This window comes from Momordica charantia, assembly GCF_013281855.1.
Source record: "Momordica charantia cultivar OHB3-1 chromosome 8 unlocalized genomic scaffold, Mcharantia_2.0 BLBB01000008.1, whole genome shotgun sequence".
Taxonomy (NCBI): domain Eukaryota; kingdom Viridiplantae; phylum Streptophyta; class Magnoliopsida; order Cucurbitales; family Cucurbitaceae; genus Momordica; species Momordica charantia.
In genome coordinates, this window is record NW_028275166.1 from 907,544 (window position 1) to 927,462 (window position 19,919).

Below are 19,919 nucleotides of genomic sequence, written 5' to 3' on the forward strand. Positions count from 1 at the left end.
TTTTAATAAATTGGGTCATTATCTTTTATTTATTTTAGTCATTGTACTTTTAAAACGTTTATTTTGGTTGCAAAAAAAGTGACCAATTTGGTATTTATTTATAAAATTCTAACAAATATAATAAAAACTCTTTAATTCAAATTTATGGTTATATTTAAAAATATTTAGTGAATTAAGTGTAATAATAAAATTATGATAAACTTAAAAAGAATGAATCTAAATAGACATTTTGAAATTAGTTTCAAAATTAGAAAACTAAAATGAACAAAAGTTGATCTAAAATAAATGTTTAGAAGTATAAAGACTAGTGTCGAAAGTACCATGATTAAAATAATATTTAAACTTAAATTTTATAAGCCGTATCACAGAATTATTAAAACTTGTGGACCAAATATAGATTCGATTTTTTACTCTAGATTGCACCACATTACCCAACCTCCCTCTTTCTTCAAGGTTCTTGTTTGCAATCATGAGGGTTCATTTTCATCACATTCCCATAATAATGTTTAAAAAACTACTTATACTATTTTGATATGCAACTAAATTCAAATATTTGAAAGTGCTTTTATTTGGTAAAAAAAACGCTTCAAAACTATCAAATAACAAAACCATTCTCAAACACACCAAAGATGACCAAAAACGTAGAAAAATAATCCCAAAAACCCATGCCAAAACAAATTAGTTTCCACACAAATATGATATTTTCTCTGAAAAAATCATTACACACACATTGACGTACCATTTTCTGCTGCTTAATTACAATGGGAAGATTTTCTTGTACCTAAAATATAATAGAAAAGAGACATACACAAAACCACAGGCAATCAAGGTCAAGTAAACTATCCAATGGAAACTAGTTGGATGCTCGAAGACATCGTCGACAAAATTCATGCCAAAAACTGCTGTTAACGCTGCAAACATCGTAGCCAAGAATGTAGCTGCAGTAAAAAGCAACTGAAATTGTATCAGCTGGTTCTGAACGTTGCCCTGTTCATCCACAAAGAAATTAAGAAGCTCCCCATGGCATTCATTCTTGCATTTTCCAAGTGATTAACTACTAACTGAAAAGAAGAGAAAATAAAATCGAGCTTCGCAATCGGAATTACCAGTTTAATGTTGATCAGATCTTCAGTGTCGTCTATAGATTCTTTGAGCTGCATCATTCATGAAAAAGGAGTGTTTACTGAGGATCACATAACTAAGCTAGAAATTAGAAAACCATGTAAACTGAGATCATTAAGTGGATTAATTAGCAAAAATGTTTACTGGAACTGAAAAGTTAATAATTTCATGAACTGATAAGATTGCATACATTCTGAAGAAATGACAATATATCGTACCGAGAGCAATTTACTGAGCATGTCGTCTATGACCACAAAGTATGCTTCGAGCAGCATCTCCAATTGTTCGATGTTATCTCCGCTGTTCGATGAACTCATCAAGCTGCTTGAGTTCACAATACTGCTAAAAGCCCTCTGTAATTTATGAGTTCCATTGGAAGAACCCACTGGCGAAATGGGAGCCGATTTCGGTAGCTGTTTCCCAAAGTAATTGGTTTCGAGATACGAGTTACTTCGGATATTAGACTCCAACCTTTGTTTCTTCTCTGTTAGATACATCTCAGCCATATCCCCATCATCATCCACCAGATGTTCAATTTCGTCATGCACCTGGTATTTGACATGATACATATAATACACGATAAAAAACATAGTTGCAAATGATGACCGAATTCTGGCATACTTACCTTTTGCACTTGTTGAGTCAAGGTCAGAAGGTTGCCTTTAAATCTTCGAACTCTTTCGAGATTAAGGGTGTTTATTGAAGATGCTAAATCATCCAACAGAGGGTATATCTCCATTTCCATCTCCCTCACCTGTTGAATCCAAGAATCTCTAGGTATAACGTTCTGACCGTGACTACTTCATACTACAATAAACTATAAAGATCGTTTCGAATATGGAGTCCTATTTTATAAGTACATAATTGCAGGTGTGAGCCTGTATAACCCACCCACAAATTGTTATGGCTAGAACATATGAATTGAAAAGGGATTCTTCGTATACTTTTCTCTATAGGGCTATAAGTGGATTGGTTCTGCCTGATTTTCGTTGGAAAAGGTTTCAAATCGGTTTTTAAAATAAATTATCAAACTAATCAAAACTGAAGCGAACTGCTTGTGCTCTTAGATCCTTCATGTGCTCTGAGACAAAAATGTGCCACTTTGCAATGGACAAGATAAGAGTGATACTTGAGTGTTTATTTAATCAAGGTAATACCTGTGTGTCAAGAAACGAGCAAGTAAGTTCCAATGCCAGCTCCAGTGCCCTAAATTCAAAGGGCAAATCGTCTGTACAAAATCAGGGATTATCGTTATAAGCAGCTATTGCGGTATTTACACGAATTCTAAGAGCAATAACAAAAAGTTTTAAGAATTTTAATTTCTTTCACCATAGCACTGTTGGTGGTTTTAAATATTGAAGAAGAAACATGAGTTTCCATTTAGCAGATAGTTCAGTAAAACAATATTTTACATCCACCAAAAGTGATAACACTTCAAATTTAGTTTCAAGACACAGAAAACAAGACAAACGATGTTTTACTAAGCAGTTAAAATAGGCCACAGATAAGTTATCACCCAGTAAACATAGACTATATATTTAATATGGGTATTAACAAATTCATCATATGATTAGTTGCTCTTCAACATAAATATAACGGTATACATGATACGAGTTTGTTTGTTCATCACAAGAGAAGTAGAAATATTTGTCCATTCTGCAATCCTTCCGAATACAGTTCCTCTTGTTATTGGTTCAGTAGAGGGATAAAGGGCTAAGGGAAACATTTGGAGTCCATGAAGTATAAGCCTTTTTTTAATAACCGGGATATCGGGAGTCAGTCCTTGTATCACGCTCACGGCTGAATCCTATAATCATTATTAAGTTTTTGATCTAGATGCTTGAACCCTATAATCTTAGAAGGTATCTTCAAACATTACCAGTACTTACCACCAGGACATAAATGTTATTTGAAATAATACAATCAAGCTATGATAATATGCTTGATACCCAAACCAGAACGTATAGATGTACAAAATAATTGTACATGGATTTTAATTCTTTACCTGATTGATCTTTATTTGCTTGGAGACGCTTGCATAGTTCTGACTTGTACTGTGCAGCACATCCATCTAAGGAGTTCATCAGAATAACCTCATCAGATGTGATTATACACCGAATTTGCTCGAGACTGACAACGATTGCCTTCTCCCTTCCTAGTATTGTGGACGGACAAAGGAAGAGAGGATCTAAAAGTCGCATATCTCTTGAAGGTAAAGAACAATGCCTCATTATTGTAGCCTTCTCAAGTTCCAAAACCTCCGAGTCCCCATTCTGATCAATCTTTATCCAAGAACGATTTCCATGGCCCCTCTTCTTTACCCCTAGCATTGGTCTTATCCTTCTACATTAAATATTCAGAGGTGACTAAAAAATTCTGATTCAGTACAGTAAATTACAAACCTCGTAAAGAGTCCATGGATTTTACTTCCCTGCTATTGACAGCAGAGGGTCTAAAATTGAAGTAGCCAATGCCGGCGGTCGCTTACCCAGCATCAACTAACGTGATAATTTTGCCAGCTTTCCCATGGATCACCCAACCTTGCCAAAAAGAAAAGGAAAAAATCATTGAAGAGATCTCTGAGATGCAATCTAACATTAAGACCAATGGACAATTTAAGAAATCAAGTTAGGGAGAGAAGAGCTTCAGCATGAACAATTTAAGACTAGAGCCATGACTTATCATCAACAAACTCAGAAACTTGAATTGAAAGATGAACCAGAAAAAGAAAGAAATGGAACAAATATGGCACTAGGGGGTTATAGAGAGACTTCACACGAATCTAAAAATAGAAATTATCTTCAACAAGATCAAATTACTCAAAGCCATAGCCTTTGCGATCCCAAAATCAAACACGATTACCCACAAAGATAGAGTTCCATTCAGCAATAAAGTTCAACTTATAGGAGCTCTATTATCTGTCTACAAGGGCTAATCTTGTGTCGAGCCGTAAAATAAAACAAAACCCAGATAAAAGCACCAGAGAGGGAAGGGAAGTAACCTATTTCGACGTAATTGAGCGGCTGAAAGCACTTGGAACGCCATAGCCAAAAGACCCAGATGCAGAAATCAAAGAAGGATGGATGGGAACAGGAAATACCAGATTCAAGTGATGTTGAATAGCTGAGAGTGAAGAGTCCTAAAGGTAGAGCTATAATCGGGCGTTTTCTTGTGGGTTCGGCTGATTAAATTGTTTTAACTTACGATAATCCGAGACTGATTATTATTACCAATGTTTTCCGGAATCTGTTCAGTTTGGTAACGATGCGCTTCTGAATCATCGTGTAGGAATGAATTGCTCTAACTAACCGCCAAGACGGGGGACCCATCGGATGATAGTTATTGGGAATTTTTTTTAATTTTCCTTTGCAAAAAAGAGAGAGAGAGAAATTTTTTGTGGTGAACTTTTAATGTGGGTTATATGAAAGAAATAAAAAGCAAATAGAACAGTTCACGATGAGAAAAAAGCAAATAAAAAAATATTCGATAAAAAGCTCGCCGTTGCCGGGGATCGAACCCGGGTCACCCGCGTGACAGGCGGGAATACTTACCACTATACTACAACGACCTTGTTGTAAGTTGTAAGCATTTTATATTTAATATTTATATTTACTTTTCTTACTTTTATCTTATTCCGTATTGCATTATCTTTGTCACCTTTAAGACTTAAACTAATTAGTTAAAAAAGTTTTTTCTTTTAAACTAATTAATTAAGAAAGTTTTTTCTTTTAGTACGATAAGTAAGAGTGAACGATTTGGTCAAAGTGAGCATACCTCAGCGGTAATTGACATATACCTCAAACCATTCGGAATTATCTTTCATTCCAAGGCATAACTTGTATCCATGCGCTTCATATTCGCCTGGAGTTCGCTCCCAGAAATATAGCCATCCCCACCCCCTCACGTCAATCCCACGAGCCTCTTATCCATTCTCATTCGATCACGGCGGGGAGCAAGTAAAAATAGAAAAACTCACATTGGGTTTAGGGATAATCAGGCTCGAACTGATGACCTCCGCCACGTCAAGGCGACAAGGTTGTGAGTTCGAATTCCCTCCCCAACTTGTTGTACTAAAAAAAAAAGAGTGAACGATTTTGAAATAAGAGATAAAGCCATGCGGAGTTAAAAAGGAGCGAAAATTAACTAAAAAATGAACAAAATACCTTAGTGTTAAACTAAACTTTTATATATATATATGTGTGTGTGTGTGTGTGTGGTTTGAATTTCACAAAATTAATAAAGTCTTAAATAGTTGAACCCACACAAAATATTAAAGCTAAAAAATGGATTGATTAGTTAGTTCCTTTAATTTTAATTATTACTTTTAACCAAAAAAATAAACAATTCTAAACATATTGTGAAGTAATTTATTAAACAAATATTATTGATAAATCTAATTTAACTTCCTACAATCAATTAGTTCAAACATATTTAAACTAAATTTCACAAGCCTCACTTCAACCCTGCAAAGTGCAAACCCAATAATTTCACACATCGATGTGTAAAGTAAACGACCAATTTTCCTGCTCTTTTTATGTTGTAAGCAAAAAAAAATATTACAAGTTCTTGAAAATTCTCTGTAGCCAAATCATATTATCATACAAAAGTGGTCACTTCAATCATGATGAGGATGGAAATCTGAATAATAAAAAAAAAAAAGAGACCATAGAGAGAGCCATGGTAAAGAGAGTTTTGCATTACTTTTAAGAAAGATCAGATCCTTGACAGACACAGACAGCTCCACAACAACTTTTGATGAATCCAAACTAAAAATTTGATTGAATTAAAACCCAACAACAGAGCAGCAGAAGCAACCATAGCATCTACACATAAAATTGTAAAGCATATCGTCCCGCCAGTATCCTTTCAGATTGCAAACATTGCCCTTCAACATCATATTAAATTCACATAAAATGGATAGTCAAATAACTCTATTTAGTAGTGTTATGACTGGGCCACTTTCATTTTCCACCAGCACCACCAAACAGATAATCCAGAGACGATCCACCACCTGGGGCTGCGTGCACCTTGGTTGAAGGCCGATCCTGCACCCACAAACCAAACTAATCAAACTGTTTGATCCTCCTACATTTAGTTGTCACTAAAACTGGTCATCCTGGTCATTCTTTTTTAGCTCTTTAATCAGTTACAACCTCATTTGTGTCCGACCCCAATTGGGTGGTGCTTTTAGTTCTTATTCCTCTATGGAGTTATGAGACCTTAGACATGTAAAACAAGTTGAAGAGATGCGAACGACCCTTATTGCAAGTTCAGAAAATAATCACAAAGATAAGTCATTGCTATAATGCGCAATTTCTCCAACTTTCCAAAGATGAGGCAGAAAAATGAAAGAATGCGTGTAATATAGCCTAACAGGGTCACACAAATTTGCTTAATAGAAAAATTGAGAATGAGCAAAGTGGGGTATCATAGATCTTAACATGATTGCGATGCAACTTCTATGATATAACAAACATAATCACTTGCATCCAAGTAATTAAATAATTAGCACAGTGCACATCTTCCACTCATTTTATCCCATGCGTTAACATTTAATATTGCGTCCAATTGAATGGTGATGCCACACTTTTGTTTGTTGAGTTAACAACTATGTCATACTCTCTTTTCGAAATATGTAGGATGTATTTCCAATATTTTGAAAAGGAAAAAGTGGCGTATCATGTCAAATACCACACTCAAAAGGAGGGACAGGAAAATGAGGAGAGAAGTAAGGTTTGCTAAATATCAAGTTGTCTTGTAATATGGGTACAACACACGTTTAATCCAAGATTTATTGACTTCTTTTTCTTTTTTTTCTTTTTTTTTTCAGGGGGGGGCGGGGTTGGGCGTTGGGTTTCCAGCAGGCACACAAAAGGGGCAACGAAATTACTTCTCTGGCAGTTTACTCAACATGCTAGTTAGATTAGACAAGGTAAATAGCAGAATCAACATAAAATCAACCATACCGTTATGAAATTGCCAGTGTTCTGACCGTCTGCCCTCAAATAGTTGTTTGAGGAGCTACTATGAATACCAGCCGGAATCTGCTTGGTGACATCTGCAGGTGGTGAAGCAGCAGCAGCAGGAGGTTTCGATACAGTCTTCCCTTCATTAGAAGGTGGTGGTGCTTGGCCACCATTAGGGGCACGGGCAGGAGCACGGGCACCTGCATTTGGAGCTTCTCCACTACCAAACAGATACCCCAGTGAGCTCTGCCCCCCACCACTGCTAACTCCACGGCCCATGGCTCTTCGATTATTTTCAAATGTCACAGCTCAGAAGCTTGCCTTCCAACCAGAAGAAAAAAGAAAAAAATAAAGGTTAGAACATAAATGGTTGAAAATTTGAATCCCTGTATATTGCATATACACTTATCAAGTGTCAGATTAAAATTTGAATCTCAAGTAAATGTGATAAATCAAAGCCTCTACAATTAAAAAAAAAAAACATTAACTTCACGTTTGAGCAACACGCTCAATCCATATTTCCATGTTAATCACTGCTTTGTTATATTTCTCTAACTATAGTGTGTAACCACTGATAATTTCAACAGTTTGGTTTGAACTAAGAATAATTCTCTTTCACTGCTGAAATATATAAATAAAAACTTTTCGGAAAAATTAGCCACCTTACCAATCTCTGGTATCTAGATTCTCATAATCTTAATTTTGACGTAAACAATGTCATCTAGACAAATAAACCCCAACCCTGATCAAGTACCTACGCTGTGCAATTCATAGAAAGTTGCAACGAGGTCGTGTCACCTTCTGAAGAAGATATGTTACAAGCAACAGATTTCCAAATAAAATTCTGATCCTAATCGGTGTAATAGGTCGAATTGATACTAGTACAGTCAAGACATGTTAAAAGCAACAGATTTCCAAATAAAACACCGAACATGAGATATGAAGCCACTGCCATTGGCATCATTTTTAAAACAGACTGCCATTTCTATTAATCCAATTCAAGCGATTGTTCTATTTATTGACAAAGACTTGCCCTGGAATAAAAGAGGCACATCCTCCACCGGACTTCTTCCCTGAAAACCCAACTCATAATTTAATCGCTTCACCTAAAAGTAAGAGACAGTTAAAATGTAGACATGTACCTTAGATCGTCAAATAATACCCTTTGGTACCATTAAGAAACACAAGCGCTCTCACGATTTAACAAAATTAGACATGCCAAACAAGCCCAACCCTCTAGTAACAATGGATAACCAAGATCTGATAATTGCAGCAACCGAAAGGTCGGGGTGATGTGAAGAAAACTAGGTAAAAACCCCGACCGACAAACATCACAACACCTCGATCTCAAATTAAAGCAAGAGAACAGTTCCAACCCCGCACTTCCTGCGGTAAACAAGAGAACCAAGTAGATCTGGGTAGGGAATGCAAGTTAAACTCAATAAACAATCGTACATCGGTAAACAATCAACCAACAACACGCTCTAAACAACCACGCATTGAAATCTTTCGTTCAATAAGGGGAAAAACATGAATTCGGTAACTGAAATGGGCACAAAACAGCAAAACGACAGCAGAAATCGAAAGTTAGAGGAGAAGATCTAAATGCAGGGCTTGAATTTGGGTGCGAACCTTCCGTCGACGATCGGATCTGAGGCGAACTTCAGAGCGAACGAAGAAATGAGTGGGCTGGTGTACTCGTACCTAGCACGCAGTCTGGAAGATACTCGTGAAATTATTTATTTATTACAAGCGAAATTTTAAATGAATACTTTTCCGAAAATAAATCAATATTCGGTATTATTTGTGAGTTTTTTTTTCTTTCTTTCTTTTTTTTTTTAATTACAGACCGTTCAATTTGATTTGATTCAGTGTCTATTTTAGATTTTTAATGTAAAAAAAAATTAACAAACGGAAATTTTTTTTATTGATATATGAAAATGGAAAAAATTTAAGGATATAAATTCCTAAGGAAATGGAATAAAAATGTTATTGTGACATATTTGATTGAATTAATGAATAATGACACAAACTGCAAGACTAAATAAATAAAATAATAGCGAACAACGACACAAATGATAGGACTAACTAAATAAAATAGTAGTAAAAGTGTAAAATAAAATGTTTAAAATTAAATATATTTTGTTATCCTGCCATATGCCACCCTCCTTTTTTGTTCTCCCTTTATTTTATTCATTACCACGTATTTGATCTTTTATGTCAAATAATTGCTTATCCTTCTAATTATTCGGACTCCCACCAATACTTCAGTAACCACCAATATTCATATGATGTATTCTTTTATCTCGTAACTAAAATTTGTTGCTAACTCAAGCATACAGTCCATCCACCAAGTAAAATATTAGTAATCTTCATCAATTACGGATTTGGACTAATATGTTCACGTTTGAATTATAACATTAGAAAAAAAAATTGAAACTTCTCCAGAATTAAGAACTAAATAAAATTGTCAACATAAACATAACTCAACGATTAATAAAATAAAACAAAAAATAAATACAATATTTGCAAGAAAAATGAAAGAAAATACATAAGAGATAAGGAAAAATAAGAACCCAAAACGGTAAATACGACCCACATAAACAAGAATGATAATAAGCATATAGACAGAGAAGGGAAGAGATACATGAGATAACTCCATTCTTGAAGTAGTTCGAAAAGCCAACAAAGAAGACAACCTAGAAGAGAGCTTAAACACCTTCTTGAAAAGAACAAATACTTCAAACTTTCAAAACAAATTTAAACTTGGCAAGAAGTTTCTTTTACAATATTATACTAGAAATGATTAAGAGGTTATAACTTATAACTATAAAATTATATTTAAAATATGTTTATTTAACGGTGGAATCGTTGTAGTATAGTGGTGAGTATTCCCGCCTGTCACGCGGGTGACCCGAGTTCGATCGCCGGCGACGGCGATTTTTATTATTTTCTTTTAAATCGTTTATTGTTTTTCTATTTTGCCATTGTCCGACTATATTTCTTGGTTATTTATTCGTTGACTTTGTTTTTTTATTTTTCAATCCTGTCTTGCTTTTCCCCCACCCCGATTTTGTTTAAAATATCTGAAATATTTAAAAAAACAAAACATTTATAACAAAGTCCAAATAAATAAAAATATATCAATATATCAACTGATTTCATATGCCCGCCAATGTCGAACATAGTTTAGAAGATAACTGATAAGGATCTATTACCGTCTCCTTATATCCGCACTTATCGAACTAAAAAAATTATACATGCTATTTTCTCATAAATTTAAAAGTAAGAATTTTATCCACCTATACATAAATAAAATAATCATCTTCCTTTCATATCCTAATTTTTAATTAGGAATGTTTAACAAACAAACAACCTATTGATATTTATTTAAAAAGAAAAAGTATTAATTTACAACTCAACTTTGCATATTATTTTTTCTCGAATTTAGAAGAGAATGTAAATTGACGCATCGAGAAACATTATAAAAACATCGATTTCTTTTCCTACTTTTTATTTCCTATTCTTAATTATTTTCAACCACATGTAGTACTAATTATAATAGTATTTAAAGATTGTGGTTGAAGTTTGGATAAACGATCTTTTAGACATTCAAACCATTGCCAAATAAGAAAAATGCATATATGTGTGCGTATGTATATCTATCATTTTACTTGCTTCGACCTTTATAAGACTTTTATTTTTTTTCGTTAGTTCTCTCCATTCAATAGTTCAAATATCAAGATATTCTCGATCTATTAGAGATTGACACGTGACATCAAATTAATAAAATCTAATGTTATTGAGATTTCAATTCAATGTTTGGTATCAAATAATATATAAAATAAAAATATTAGTAATCTCCGGCCAAAATTTCACTTCGGCCTTTGACCTTTGTATTCGTTTACCAAATCTTGTTTAGTTTCATCCAAGCTCGATTTTATCTTAATCCTCGTGAAAGAAGAAAAAGTGGAACGGATATCTCAGGTTTGAAATTATAACATTTAGAAGGGAAAAAAATGTGAAACTTGGTTAGGGACTAAATAAACACGTTGGCTGAATTTATAATTAAAAATCTAACACGATTTTGAAACATTTGTAGAATAGAAATTTTGAAAATAAAGTAGGAAAAGAAATGAAAGAGAGAAGGCAATAAAAATTGTTTTAATAATTTAGTTATAAATTAATTCTTTAACAATTGAGTCGTTGTAGTATAGTGGTGAGTATTTCCGTCTGTCACGCGGGTGACCCGGGTTCGATCCCCGGCAACGGCGAAATCTTTGCTTTTGTTGCCTTTTTTTTCAAATTTTAATTTCATCGTTAATTGTTTTTCCATTTTGGTCTCATTTTCTTTCCATGTCCGGCTATATTACTTAGTTGGTTATTTATTTATTATTATTGTTTTTTAGTTTCCCCCTCCCATTTTCCATTTCCTTCGGCCATATTTTGTTTAAAACCTTTACAATAATATATATATATATATATATATATATATATAAATCATTTATAACAAACTCATAATAATTAAAAATATATAAGCATATCAATTGATTTTGCATTTTGGCAAATTTCGAGCCTAGGAATTTATTACTATTTCAAGGTTCGATGGTTTCATCCCTATATCCACAATTGTGGAAATAAAAAAAACATTTGTATGTTATTTTCTCATAAATTTGAAAGAGGTCTTTAACCTTTATCGACTCAAAAAAAATAAAATAATTATCTTCATTATTGTCTTTTCATATCTTAATTCTTAATTAGGAGTTTTATAACAAACAAAAATGTATTAATATACGACTCAACCTGGCATGTTATTTTTTCGTGAATTTAGAAGAAAATGTCTTTACCCACCCATCAACTGATTTTCTTCACATTTGACTTTTTATTTCCTATCATTAACTATTTTTAGTAACACATAGGACTAATTAATGTTAGTATTTAAAGATTGTGTTGAACACTCAAGAGACGATTTTTGAAATGTTTAAATCATAGCTAAATAAAAGAAAATGTGTATATATCATTTGACTTACTTCAACTCTATAAGACTACTATTTTGTTTTCTCGTTAGCAAATATCGAGATATTCTCAACCTATCAGAGATCGACACATGGCATCAATGGCTAATACCTATAAACCATTCCATTGGGGCACAACAAATTAATAAAGCCTACCCATGTTATTGAGAGCTAAATTCAATGTTTGGCAGAGAAGGATACACAAAACAAAGAACAGCAAACATTCTAAGCTTTAAAGTGTTGTACTGAAGGGGGAAAAAATATGGCAATAGTATTAAGAAAACTAGCAAAAGACTCATCAAATCTATTACATCTCCATTCTTCATATTGGGTTCTTCAAAAACCTACTTTTACTTGGCAGGGCTTGTGGAGTCCTCTCCAGAAGGGTTGAGCTCATCCCAAGCTTCAATCCAAGTGACCATGGCATCAGAGAGCTTAATAAAGTACGGATCGATATGGCCGAGTTTCTCCTTGACTAGCTTCGACAGCTCGATGTAGCATTTCTGCACGGTCGTGCATTCTTTCGGGAGGACGACTGACTGGAAGAACGGGATTAAGTCTTCTTGCCAGTAGATCCCTTTGTACTCCTTTCTGAGGTTGGTGAATGGGTTGCTGGCTTTGCTGTGCCATATGTAGGGCAGCCCTGTCTTCACTCCCCACCCCAAATGGTCACAAATCACCTGTAACAACAAGTTCATCAATCAATACTTTATGATCTCTCCTGCATTTGGGACTCAATATGTGAGAAAGGGGCATTTTGGTTTACATACCTTCACACACCAACCAGCCCACATGTCATCATATCGTCCGATTGGCTGGCCATCGCCCATGAGTCCGAAGTACATAGCTGGTCCAATTAGTTCACGGTTGAATGCCAGGTTCATTCCACACATGGGAAACAAGGTTCCCTTTGGAATTGTCAAGACTGCATCTACAAACCTAAACAAGATTTAAAAAGAAGTTGAATAAGAGATAAGGCTAAAGATTTTGAAACTACTCCCGCTGTTCAAATCGGGTTTGAGCAAACAAAACAAAACCCAACAAGAATGGCACACACCTAGTGTTCCTTTCACGCGGCTTAACGAGCTGCGTGGGAGCATCATAGTCAGGAATGTTAAGCCAAAGTCCATGGGAGACAGCCGTTGGGACACCCTCACGGAGACTGAAGGGGTATCCACGAACGAAATCTGCACCTTCTCTGTATGGATCATACAGAGTGTTGAAGAAATGTGGGGTGGCCGGTGAGAGAAGGTTCTTTATGTGCTGATCGAGCGCGTTGATATCTTTGCCTGAGGGGTCCTTAGCAACCTGTCAATAATAGATTTACAACAAACCATCAAAATTTGATCATCTTTCAAGAGTATAGATCAAGATTCAAGACAGATATGCGGAATATTTGTGTAAATTTGAAAACCAGCACTTTCTTTTTCCATAATCTGAACCAGTAACAAGGACTTCTCAACTACTTTGCAGCAGTTACATTATATGCAGAGGACCAAATCATCCGCTAAATAACCATCAAACCAAAAGCATAAACTGATAGATGATGACATCATTAACCAGAAGATAAGGGGTTGGCTGTTTGGTACTCAATTAAAAGAAGTTTTAATTCTCTAGAATAAAAGAACTGTTTCGACTTTCAACCAAAGGGGCATTTCCACAAGATCTGTTCCTCAGGTAGCATGTATAATCCAATGTCTGTTAATAATTTGCAAGAAAGAGAATGGAGTTGACCAGAGAAGCCATCAATCACCAGAGGCCCAATTCAGAAAATAAAGAACAGAATCTTAAAAAAAAAAAGAACGAAAAAGAGAACCAGAATTGACCCTTTTCAAACAGTAACCGGATGAAGAACTCAGAACAAGAAAATTAAAAAATTAGAAATTAACAAGCAAAAAGTAAGTTCAGTATAACAAGTAGATCTACAAAACAACGGTCGTCAAGAGAGAACATGTAATTTCAAGAAATCAAGCGTAAGAAAACTAAAGGGAAAAAAAAAGAAAGTCAACTAGCAAAATGAAGTAGATCTTAATCTTACAAAGCAATCGTCATCAATTGTGAAGATGTACTTCTTCTTGGAAACCATATAACCGAAGCATCGGCAAGCAGAGTCCTTAAAGGAAATGCAAGAGGCCTTGGGACCAAGAATGCGATTAATATCGTTCCGATTGTAGAGTTCATAATCGAAACCCTTGGGGACGTTGATGGTCTTGGACGGGTCACCGTCTTGAACGATGATCAAATGGTACTGCTCGAAGAACGGCCTCCACATCTCCAAGAAATCGAGATTTCGAATCGTGGGGATGACGATATCAAGTTGATCCTTCAAGAGGGGAGTTGGTTTGACTGAAGCTTCCGCCATTGCTGACCAATTAACAGAGCCGCAGAAGCTTCAATCAGAGAGAGGGGAAGAAGGAGAGGGACTCGGATTGGACTTTGTAGGAAGAGAACGGAGACGATGATTATTTATAGAGCAATAAAACGGGGCATTTGGACAAATTGGGTTTCTGGATCTGGATCTGTCAAGTTTTTTATTTTTTAATTCTCACAGTAAAATAATTAAATGATTATTAATTATAATTTATAAAAAGTTTTTTTTGTCTTGAAATTGAATGGGGGGAATTATGACTACTGGAGTTACGTTCTTTCCATTTTAAATGGGATTTTGTTCACCGGAAATAATTGAATGTTTATGTTTTATATAAGCCCAAATATTAAATTCACTCATAAACAAGGTAACTTGCTGTTATTCAAAAAAAAAAAAAAAAAAAAGGAAGAGGGAAGTTATTGAGATGACGGGAAAAGAAGGAATTAGTGTTTGACTGATTAAATTATAATGTTATTTTTAAAAACAACGCTTGTTGGAAACCATTTAAATTAGAAAAAAAAAAGGTAAGGTTGCGATAACAAAAAAAAGTTTTTCCAGTATATAATATAATTTTTCTATTATAAAAAGTTTTTTATACTTTCCATGCCATTTAAATATATAGATATTTTGATTTCGAGGGTATACATTGACAATTTAATATAGAAATATTTTTACTTATTTTTCAGTACAACAATGTGTGGAGTGGAGATAAGAACTCAAATTTCCAACTATTCGATTGAATTATATTTAGATTGAAAATATATTATTGGTCTCAAAGTTTATTTTAAATTCAAGAGCGAAAGGAAATAAACCTGTCGAGAAAATGACTAATGTAGATTAAAAAAAAGGGAAATTGATAGGAAATTAGAACGTAAGAGATGGTTGGTGTGTGGAAGAATTAGGAGTCAAAATGTTGACAATTAGGGTGACAGCTAAATGGTGTGGGACAGGAATAGAATAAACCAAACAGCTCAGCGTAAGCAGAGAAAGAGAGAGAGAGAGAGAGAGAGAGAGACGTGTAAGACAGCCCCACCGCAGCCGCAGCCAGTCAGAAAGGGACACCCTTTCACGTTCCAAATCCCCATTTCGGGCACCCCCGCCTACACGCCAACTTTTCGGGCTTTTTTACCTTAACAATACCTTTTTTTTTTTTTTTTCAAAATAATGTTTTTAGAATTATCCCGCCGCTCGTGGCGCTCTATAGTCCTTCCTTTTAAAGACGATCAAATGCTAAAAAATTACATGTTGTCCGATCAATTGGAAGAATAATTCTAAAAATATTATTTATAAAATAAATTTGAAAAAATATTTTTTTATTTCATTTTATTTTAACCACCATTATTTTGAAAATCAGTTTTTAAAAAAGCATTATTAAAAAAAAAACCCCAACTTTTCGCCCACTTTTTTTCTCTTATGTTTCTTTATTTATTTCCTTATTTTTTCTACTCATATACTATTTTAGTAATTTTGGTTTCGATTCATTTTCATATTTATAGTTTTATCTGACCACCTTTAACTTATTTTTTCTCATTTTACTCTTTTCTCATCATGATTTTAGTATGACATTTCACTCATGATATTGTTTTCGTTTCTCATTTATGCTTCTTAGTTTTTAATAAAGAAAAATATAATTGCATGACTCAACTTTCATGGATTCATAAATAATAGAATTATATTTTTATTTATGTTTTGACACAATTTGAAAACGAAACTCGTTTTTGTTGTTTCCAAAATTTATATACAAATTTGAGAATATTTCTACAAAATAAAAACAATAAATATATATAGTTGTATTTCTTGATAAAATTGGACAGAAGAATTGGACAGAAGAAAAAAAAAGAATGTTAAATTTCTTAAGACTGTTACCATAATTGGTGCTCAAATAATTTTCATTGGGGAAACATTTTTGTGTTGGAATTTTTCGAATAGGGATTAAGCTAGTCCCTTTTAAAAAACAAAACAGATATTTTAAAAGTAAACTAAAATAATAATAAAAAAAAATTTGTTCAAAACATAGAATAAACAAACGCAAAAAAAAAAAAAAAAGACTCATGTAGTATTTAATATTTTTTCCCTGTAAAAGCCTTTCCCATGATCGCCCATGTGCTCTGTTATTCTTCAATCTTCCCCTTCCATATTCTATCGCTAGGGGTTTATTTTTTTGGTCCAACAACTCCAAATTTTTAATTTTGTGTTATTCTTTTATTTAATTCACGTTGTCGATATATATTATTGAAATGTAATTGTAATATCTTTTATTTATAATCTAAATGTGCTCATATATATCTTCACATCAATTTTGATTTATAAAAATAGTTTGAAGCTCCAAACTCATCATTGTAATGTTGCATTCTTTAAAAAAATTGGAGGAAGAGAAAAAATCTTTTGATCGGATTAGGTTGTCTACTTTTTAAATTGTCATCGATCAAATTATAACAATATTGCTTATTTTTAAGTAAAATATACTTTTAATCCATAAAGTTTGGACTTAACTTCTCTTTGTTGTATGTGTTAAAAATCATCATTTTTTATAATTGAGTTTTAAATTAAGTTTTAATTTAATCCTTAAAGTTTAAAAAATAACATGTTTGGTCTCACACACCCTTTTGGTTAGAGATATGTGCTAATTACCGCTGAACAATGTCACTTGGACAATTATTAAACAATATATTTTCAAAATATTTGACAAAAAATGAAGAAAACTGAAATTGGATGAACAGATCTGGACAACGTTTAATTGGGCTAGTCTCCAGACTAGGCCCAATGATAAGTAGCATTACGGGCCAGCTTAGGCATGGCCGTGGCCCAAGACAAAGCCCACCAAAGAACTTGACATTTTGTGAGCGACTCGTTTAGAAAATATCCCAACGGGACCGACTCATCGAGCAACCAGCAGAGGCGATTAGTCAACTAATCGCCAAAAGGGATCGATGCCGAGCATCTCGAACCTATATTCGATTCAAGAAATCTCACACCACAGTTCCAACGACGACTGTTGGATTGTTATCGATGGCAAGGTACGTCCCTCGCTAATATTCGTCGTCTTATATCAGTTCTGTTCTTCGTCCTCTTTATTTGTTTGCTGTATGATTCGTGAGCAATTTACTCTCTGGGTCTTTTTGGGTTATGCTCGTTTCAGTGGTATTTGTGATTCTACGTGATGCAATCTGATTCTGGAGGGAATTGTTGTGAAAGAGTTCGCTAACTTCAATCATCAGATTAATCTAATTTAACTTTTATGAATCCAATTTGTACTGTTGGTCGACTTTTTAGGGTGGATGATGGGGGAATGGGGTGGGGATGTGATAGTTTGACTCGCATTAGCATTCAGCTGATGCTGAAATTGGGCTAAGTTTGTCACTGTGATGATGGGAAAATAATTAGACAGTCTTATTGTTTGATGGTATTTGTGGGTTATCTGGAATTTAGGCAACTGGTTATTATGATAGTTATAATTGTAATTGCTAAGGATTAAGACATTAATCTAATTAAGTCCTGTTTAGGATTAAGCAATTATATTATCAATATAGGTCTGACTTATAAACTTTTTTTAAGAGTTTTTTTCCTAGTACAACATTAGAATTTGTTTAAGAGTGGATAACTGAGACAGTTTAATGGCTTGGCTTTTGTATGTTATGGGGGGAGAGTGGAGATAACTGGATAGGAAATATGAGAAGAAAAATGGAGGATGGCGTAGAGAACCCAAGCATACGGCTCACACACGGATCAATAGATTTAATGCTCAATTAATTCTCACGTCAAAGTTCTAGAAATTACAATGAAAAAGTTAGGGGTTCTAGTATGAATTCAAAGAAGACTAAAAGTTTCAATATCATATTAGAACTTTCTATACTGGTGTTTGAATCTTTGAACTTGTTGGATGTGACGATTTCAATGATTTGTTGCTTTGAAATTCTTGAGATTATATTGATGTTTAAGTTGCATCTTTGAGACTATGGTCTATTTCCACAATCTTTCTGAAATTTTTATACTCATTTTCTTTATATTTCTCTTCGTAGATTTTCAATCATGTCATCTATTTTGTCAAAAGTTTGAAAATTGTTTTCATAAAGGTTTTAGAGTTTGGAAAGGAGTAGTTGTTTTTTGTCACTCGTATTTTTTCTAGCTCAGCATGGTCCATTGTTTTGACATTATAATAAAATTCAGGTCCATTACTCAATTCATCAACAATAATATTTGCCTAACCATCATGTTTGTTATCTTCTACCCTATTTTCTTTTGAGACGATGCATTCCAACATTTCTTTAAAATGACGTTCTATCATATTTTAGGTATACGATTTGACGTCATATTTGGACGAGCATCCTGGTGGAGATGATGTTATTCTTGCAGCAACTGGTATTCTTGTGCTTTCTTATGGATTATTCCCTCCTAAAAATTTGAACACTGATAGACTTATTTTTTTCCCATCAAAGGCAGAGATGCCACAGATGACTTTGAAGATGCCGGCCATAGCAAAGACGCAAGAGAACTGATGCAGAAGTTCTATATTGGTGAGCTTGATGCATCTTCTTCAGCAATCCCAGAACTCAAAACGGAGCAACTCGACGATTATGCAGCTCGGGTTCAGGGCTTGGCAAAGCAATACTGGGCTGCTCCTGTTGCAATGCTTGGTATTTCTGTGGTAATTGGCTGGTTATTCTTGCGCAACAAATGATAGCAACACTGCAATTTTAAGGCTGTTGGCTTGTTCAGTTAGAGAGTTGGCACATTTTTGCTTCTTAGAAAATTTAAAAATTTTGAAACTTTCAAAATTTTCAGACAGTGATAGGGTTTTGATTCCTTTGTACTGTAGAAGAGAATTTGTTCTTGTTGAGAAGATGCAGCCCAGGTCAGTTAGTTCACTGGTAGATCTGTGTTTTGTTTCCATTGTTTCATTGGACCATGTAGCTTGATCTTGAGAAATTATTATTAGCAGAACTTAAAAAAAAAGTTATTTTAGTTTGAAATATGGGGTTTTAGTAAATTCTTGCATTATTGTTTTGAACTCGTGGGCAAAATAAATAATTTAAAAGTTTTAAGAATTAAAATTAAATATTTGAAAGTTTTTGGGACCAAAATAAAATAAATAGAGCAAATAATTAGCATATTGCAATTTTGTACCACTTGAATTATTTATAAAATTACTAATGCAAAAAAGTATTTATTCGATTTATAAATTTTATATTTCAGTTAAGAAATAAGATGTTTTATTTGATCTATTAAAAATAACATATGTTTTAGTTGTTATGAGAATGATTTCATTTTTGTATTGCTTTTTGATAATAATAACTGATGTTATTCAACAGTTTATCGAACATTATGTAAAAGTTCCCACTTATCCAAAAGAACACTCCTACTAATGGTTATTTTGTGGGATATTTTGAGAATTAGATTTAACAATCTTACTGACAAATAACATCTTTAGATTATAAACTCAAAAAATCA

At 33.8% G+C, this 19,919-nt stretch overlaps 4 protein-coding genes and 2 non-coding genes across 8 annotated transcripts; 2 read left to right on the forward strand and 4 right to left on the reverse strand.

Moving 5' to 3' along the window:
- Positions 1 to 666: 666 nt before the first annotated feature.
- MGT3 (magnesium transporter 3) lies at positions 667 to 3,697 on the reverse strand. 3 transcript variants are annotated; one of them, XM_088128296.1, is made up of 7 exons: positions 3,525 to 3,697; positions 3,128 to 3,445; positions 2,280 to 2,350; positions 1,748 to 1,876; positions 1,341 to 1,670; positions 1,107 to 1,154; positions 667 to 938 (listed from the first exon to the last, which is right to left on the reverse strand). In XM_088128296.1, exons 1-7 carry the CDS (start codon positions 3,538 to 3,540, stop codon positions 906 to 908), a joined length of 945 nt encoding a protein of 314 aa, XP_087984422.1. In that variant the 5' UTR covers positions 3,541 to 3,697; the 3' UTR covers positions 667 to 905. The 3 variants fall into 3 exon arrangements, with proteins under 3 accessions (XP_087984422.1, XP_087984420.1, XP_087984421.1); XM_088128294.1 differs by having other exon boundaries at positions 667 to 987; positions 3,525 to 3,696; XM_088128295.1 differs by having other exon boundaries at positions 667 to 987; positions 3,128 to 3,437; positions 3,525 to 3,694.
- Positions 3,698 to 4,618: 921 nt separating this feature from the next.
- On the reverse strand, positions 4,619 to 4,690 carry TRNAD-GUC (transfer RNA aspartic acid (anticodon GUC)). The gene has a single exon. It is a non-coding gene; the product is annotated as a tRNA-Asp (tRNA).
- A 1,110-nt stretch (positions 4,691 to 5,800) lies between these two features.
- Positions 5,801 to 8,871, reverse strand: SP1L1 (SPIRAL1-like1). The gene is made up of 3 exons (XM_022276310.2): positions 8,721 to 8,871; positions 7,089 to 7,409; positions 5,801 to 6,167 (listed from the first exon to the last, which is right to left on the reverse strand). The coding sequence occupies exons 2-3, from the start codon at positions 7,365 to 7,367 to the stop codon at positions 6,084 to 6,086; spliced, it is 363 nt and encodes a 120-aa protein (XP_022132002.1). The 5' UTR covers positions 7,368 to 7,409; positions 8,721 to 8,871; the 3' UTR covers positions 5,801 to 6,083.
- Positions 8,872 to 11,290: 2,419 nt separating this feature from the next.
- TRNAD-GUC (transfer RNA aspartic acid (anticodon GUC)) lies at positions 11,291 to 11,362 on the forward strand. Its single transcript has one exon. It is a non-coding gene; the product is annotated as a tRNA-Asp (tRNA).
- An 883-nt stretch (positions 11,363 to 12,245) lies between these two features.
- LOC111005077 (putative UDP-arabinopyranose mutase 2) lies at positions 12,246 to 14,566 on the reverse strand. The gene is made up of 4 exons (XM_022276445.2): positions 14,142 to 14,566; positions 13,161 to 13,411; positions 12,874 to 13,042; positions 12,246 to 12,783 (listed from the first exon to the last, which is right to left on the reverse strand). Exons 1-4 carry the CDS (start codon positions 14,463 to 14,465, stop codon positions 12,454 to 12,456), a joined length of 1,074 nt encoding a protein of 357 aa, XP_022132137.1. The 5' UTR covers positions 14,466 to 14,566; the 3' UTR covers positions 12,246 to 12,453.
- A 2,762-nt stretch (positions 14,567 to 17,328) lies between these two features.
- LOC111004609 (cytochrome b5) lies at positions 17,329 to 19,441 on the forward strand. The gene is made up of 3 exons (XM_022275675.2): positions 17,329 to 17,488; positions 18,764 to 18,830; positions 18,908 to 19,441. The coding sequence occupies exons 1-3, from the start codon at positions 17,402 to 17,404 to the stop codon at positions 19,147 to 19,149; spliced, it is 396 nt and encodes a 131-aa protein (XP_022131367.1). The 5' UTR covers positions 17,329 to 17,401; the 3' UTR covers positions 19,150 to 19,441.
- Positions 19,442 to 19,919: the final 478 nt, after the last annotated feature.

What these genes read in the sequence shown, in the direction of transcription:
- SP1L1 (XM_022276310.2), bottom strand. Translation starts at nt 7,367, where the DNA reads ATGGGCCGTGGAGTTAGCAGTGGTGGGGGGCAGAGCTCACTGGGGTAT. An exon ending in ACACTGGCAATTTCATAACG is followed by an intron (nt 6,168 to 7,088) that starts GTATGGTTGATT and finishes TTGTGGGTGCAG; the next exon opens with GATCGGCCTTCAACCAAGGT.
- LOC111005077 (XM_022276445.2), bottom strand. Translation starts at nt 14,465, where the DNA reads ATGGCGGAAGCTTCAGTCAAACCAACTCCCCTCTTGAAGGATCAACTT. An exon ending in CAATTGATGACGATTGCTTT is followed by an intron (nt 13,412 to 14,141) that starts GTAAGATTAAGA and finishes TATTATTGACAG; the next exon opens with GTTGCTAAGGACCCCTCAGG. An exon ending in CCGCGTGAAAGGAACACTAG is followed by an intron (nt 13,043 to 13,160) that starts GTGTGTGCCATT and finishes AATCTTGTTTAG; the next exon opens with GTTTGTAGATGCAGTCTTGA.
- MGT3 (XM_088128294.1), bottom strand. An exon ending in TGACTCAACAAGTGCAAAAG is followed by an intron (nt 1,671 to 1,747) that starts GTAAGTATGCCA and finishes GTCAAATACCAG; the next exon opens with GTGCATGACGAAATTGAACA. An exon ending in TGCTCAGTAAATTGCTCTCG is followed by an intron (nt 1,155 to 1,340) that starts GTACGATATATT and finishes TGAATGATGCAG; the next exon opens with CTCAAAGAATCTATAGACGA.
- LOC111004609 (XM_022275675.2), top strand. Translation starts at nt 17,402, where the DNA reads ATGCCGAGCATCTCGAACCTATATTCGATTCAAGAAATCTCACACCAC. An exon ending in GGATTGTTATCGATGGCAAG is followed by an intron (nt 17,489 to 18,763) that starts GTACGTCCCTCG and finishes ATCATATTTTAG; the next exon opens with GTATACGATTTGACGTCATA. An exon ending in TGTTATTCTTGCAGCAACTG is followed by an intron (nt 18,831 to 18,907) that starts GTATTCTTGTGC and finishes TTCCCATCAAAG; the next exon opens with GCAGAGATGCCACAGATGAC.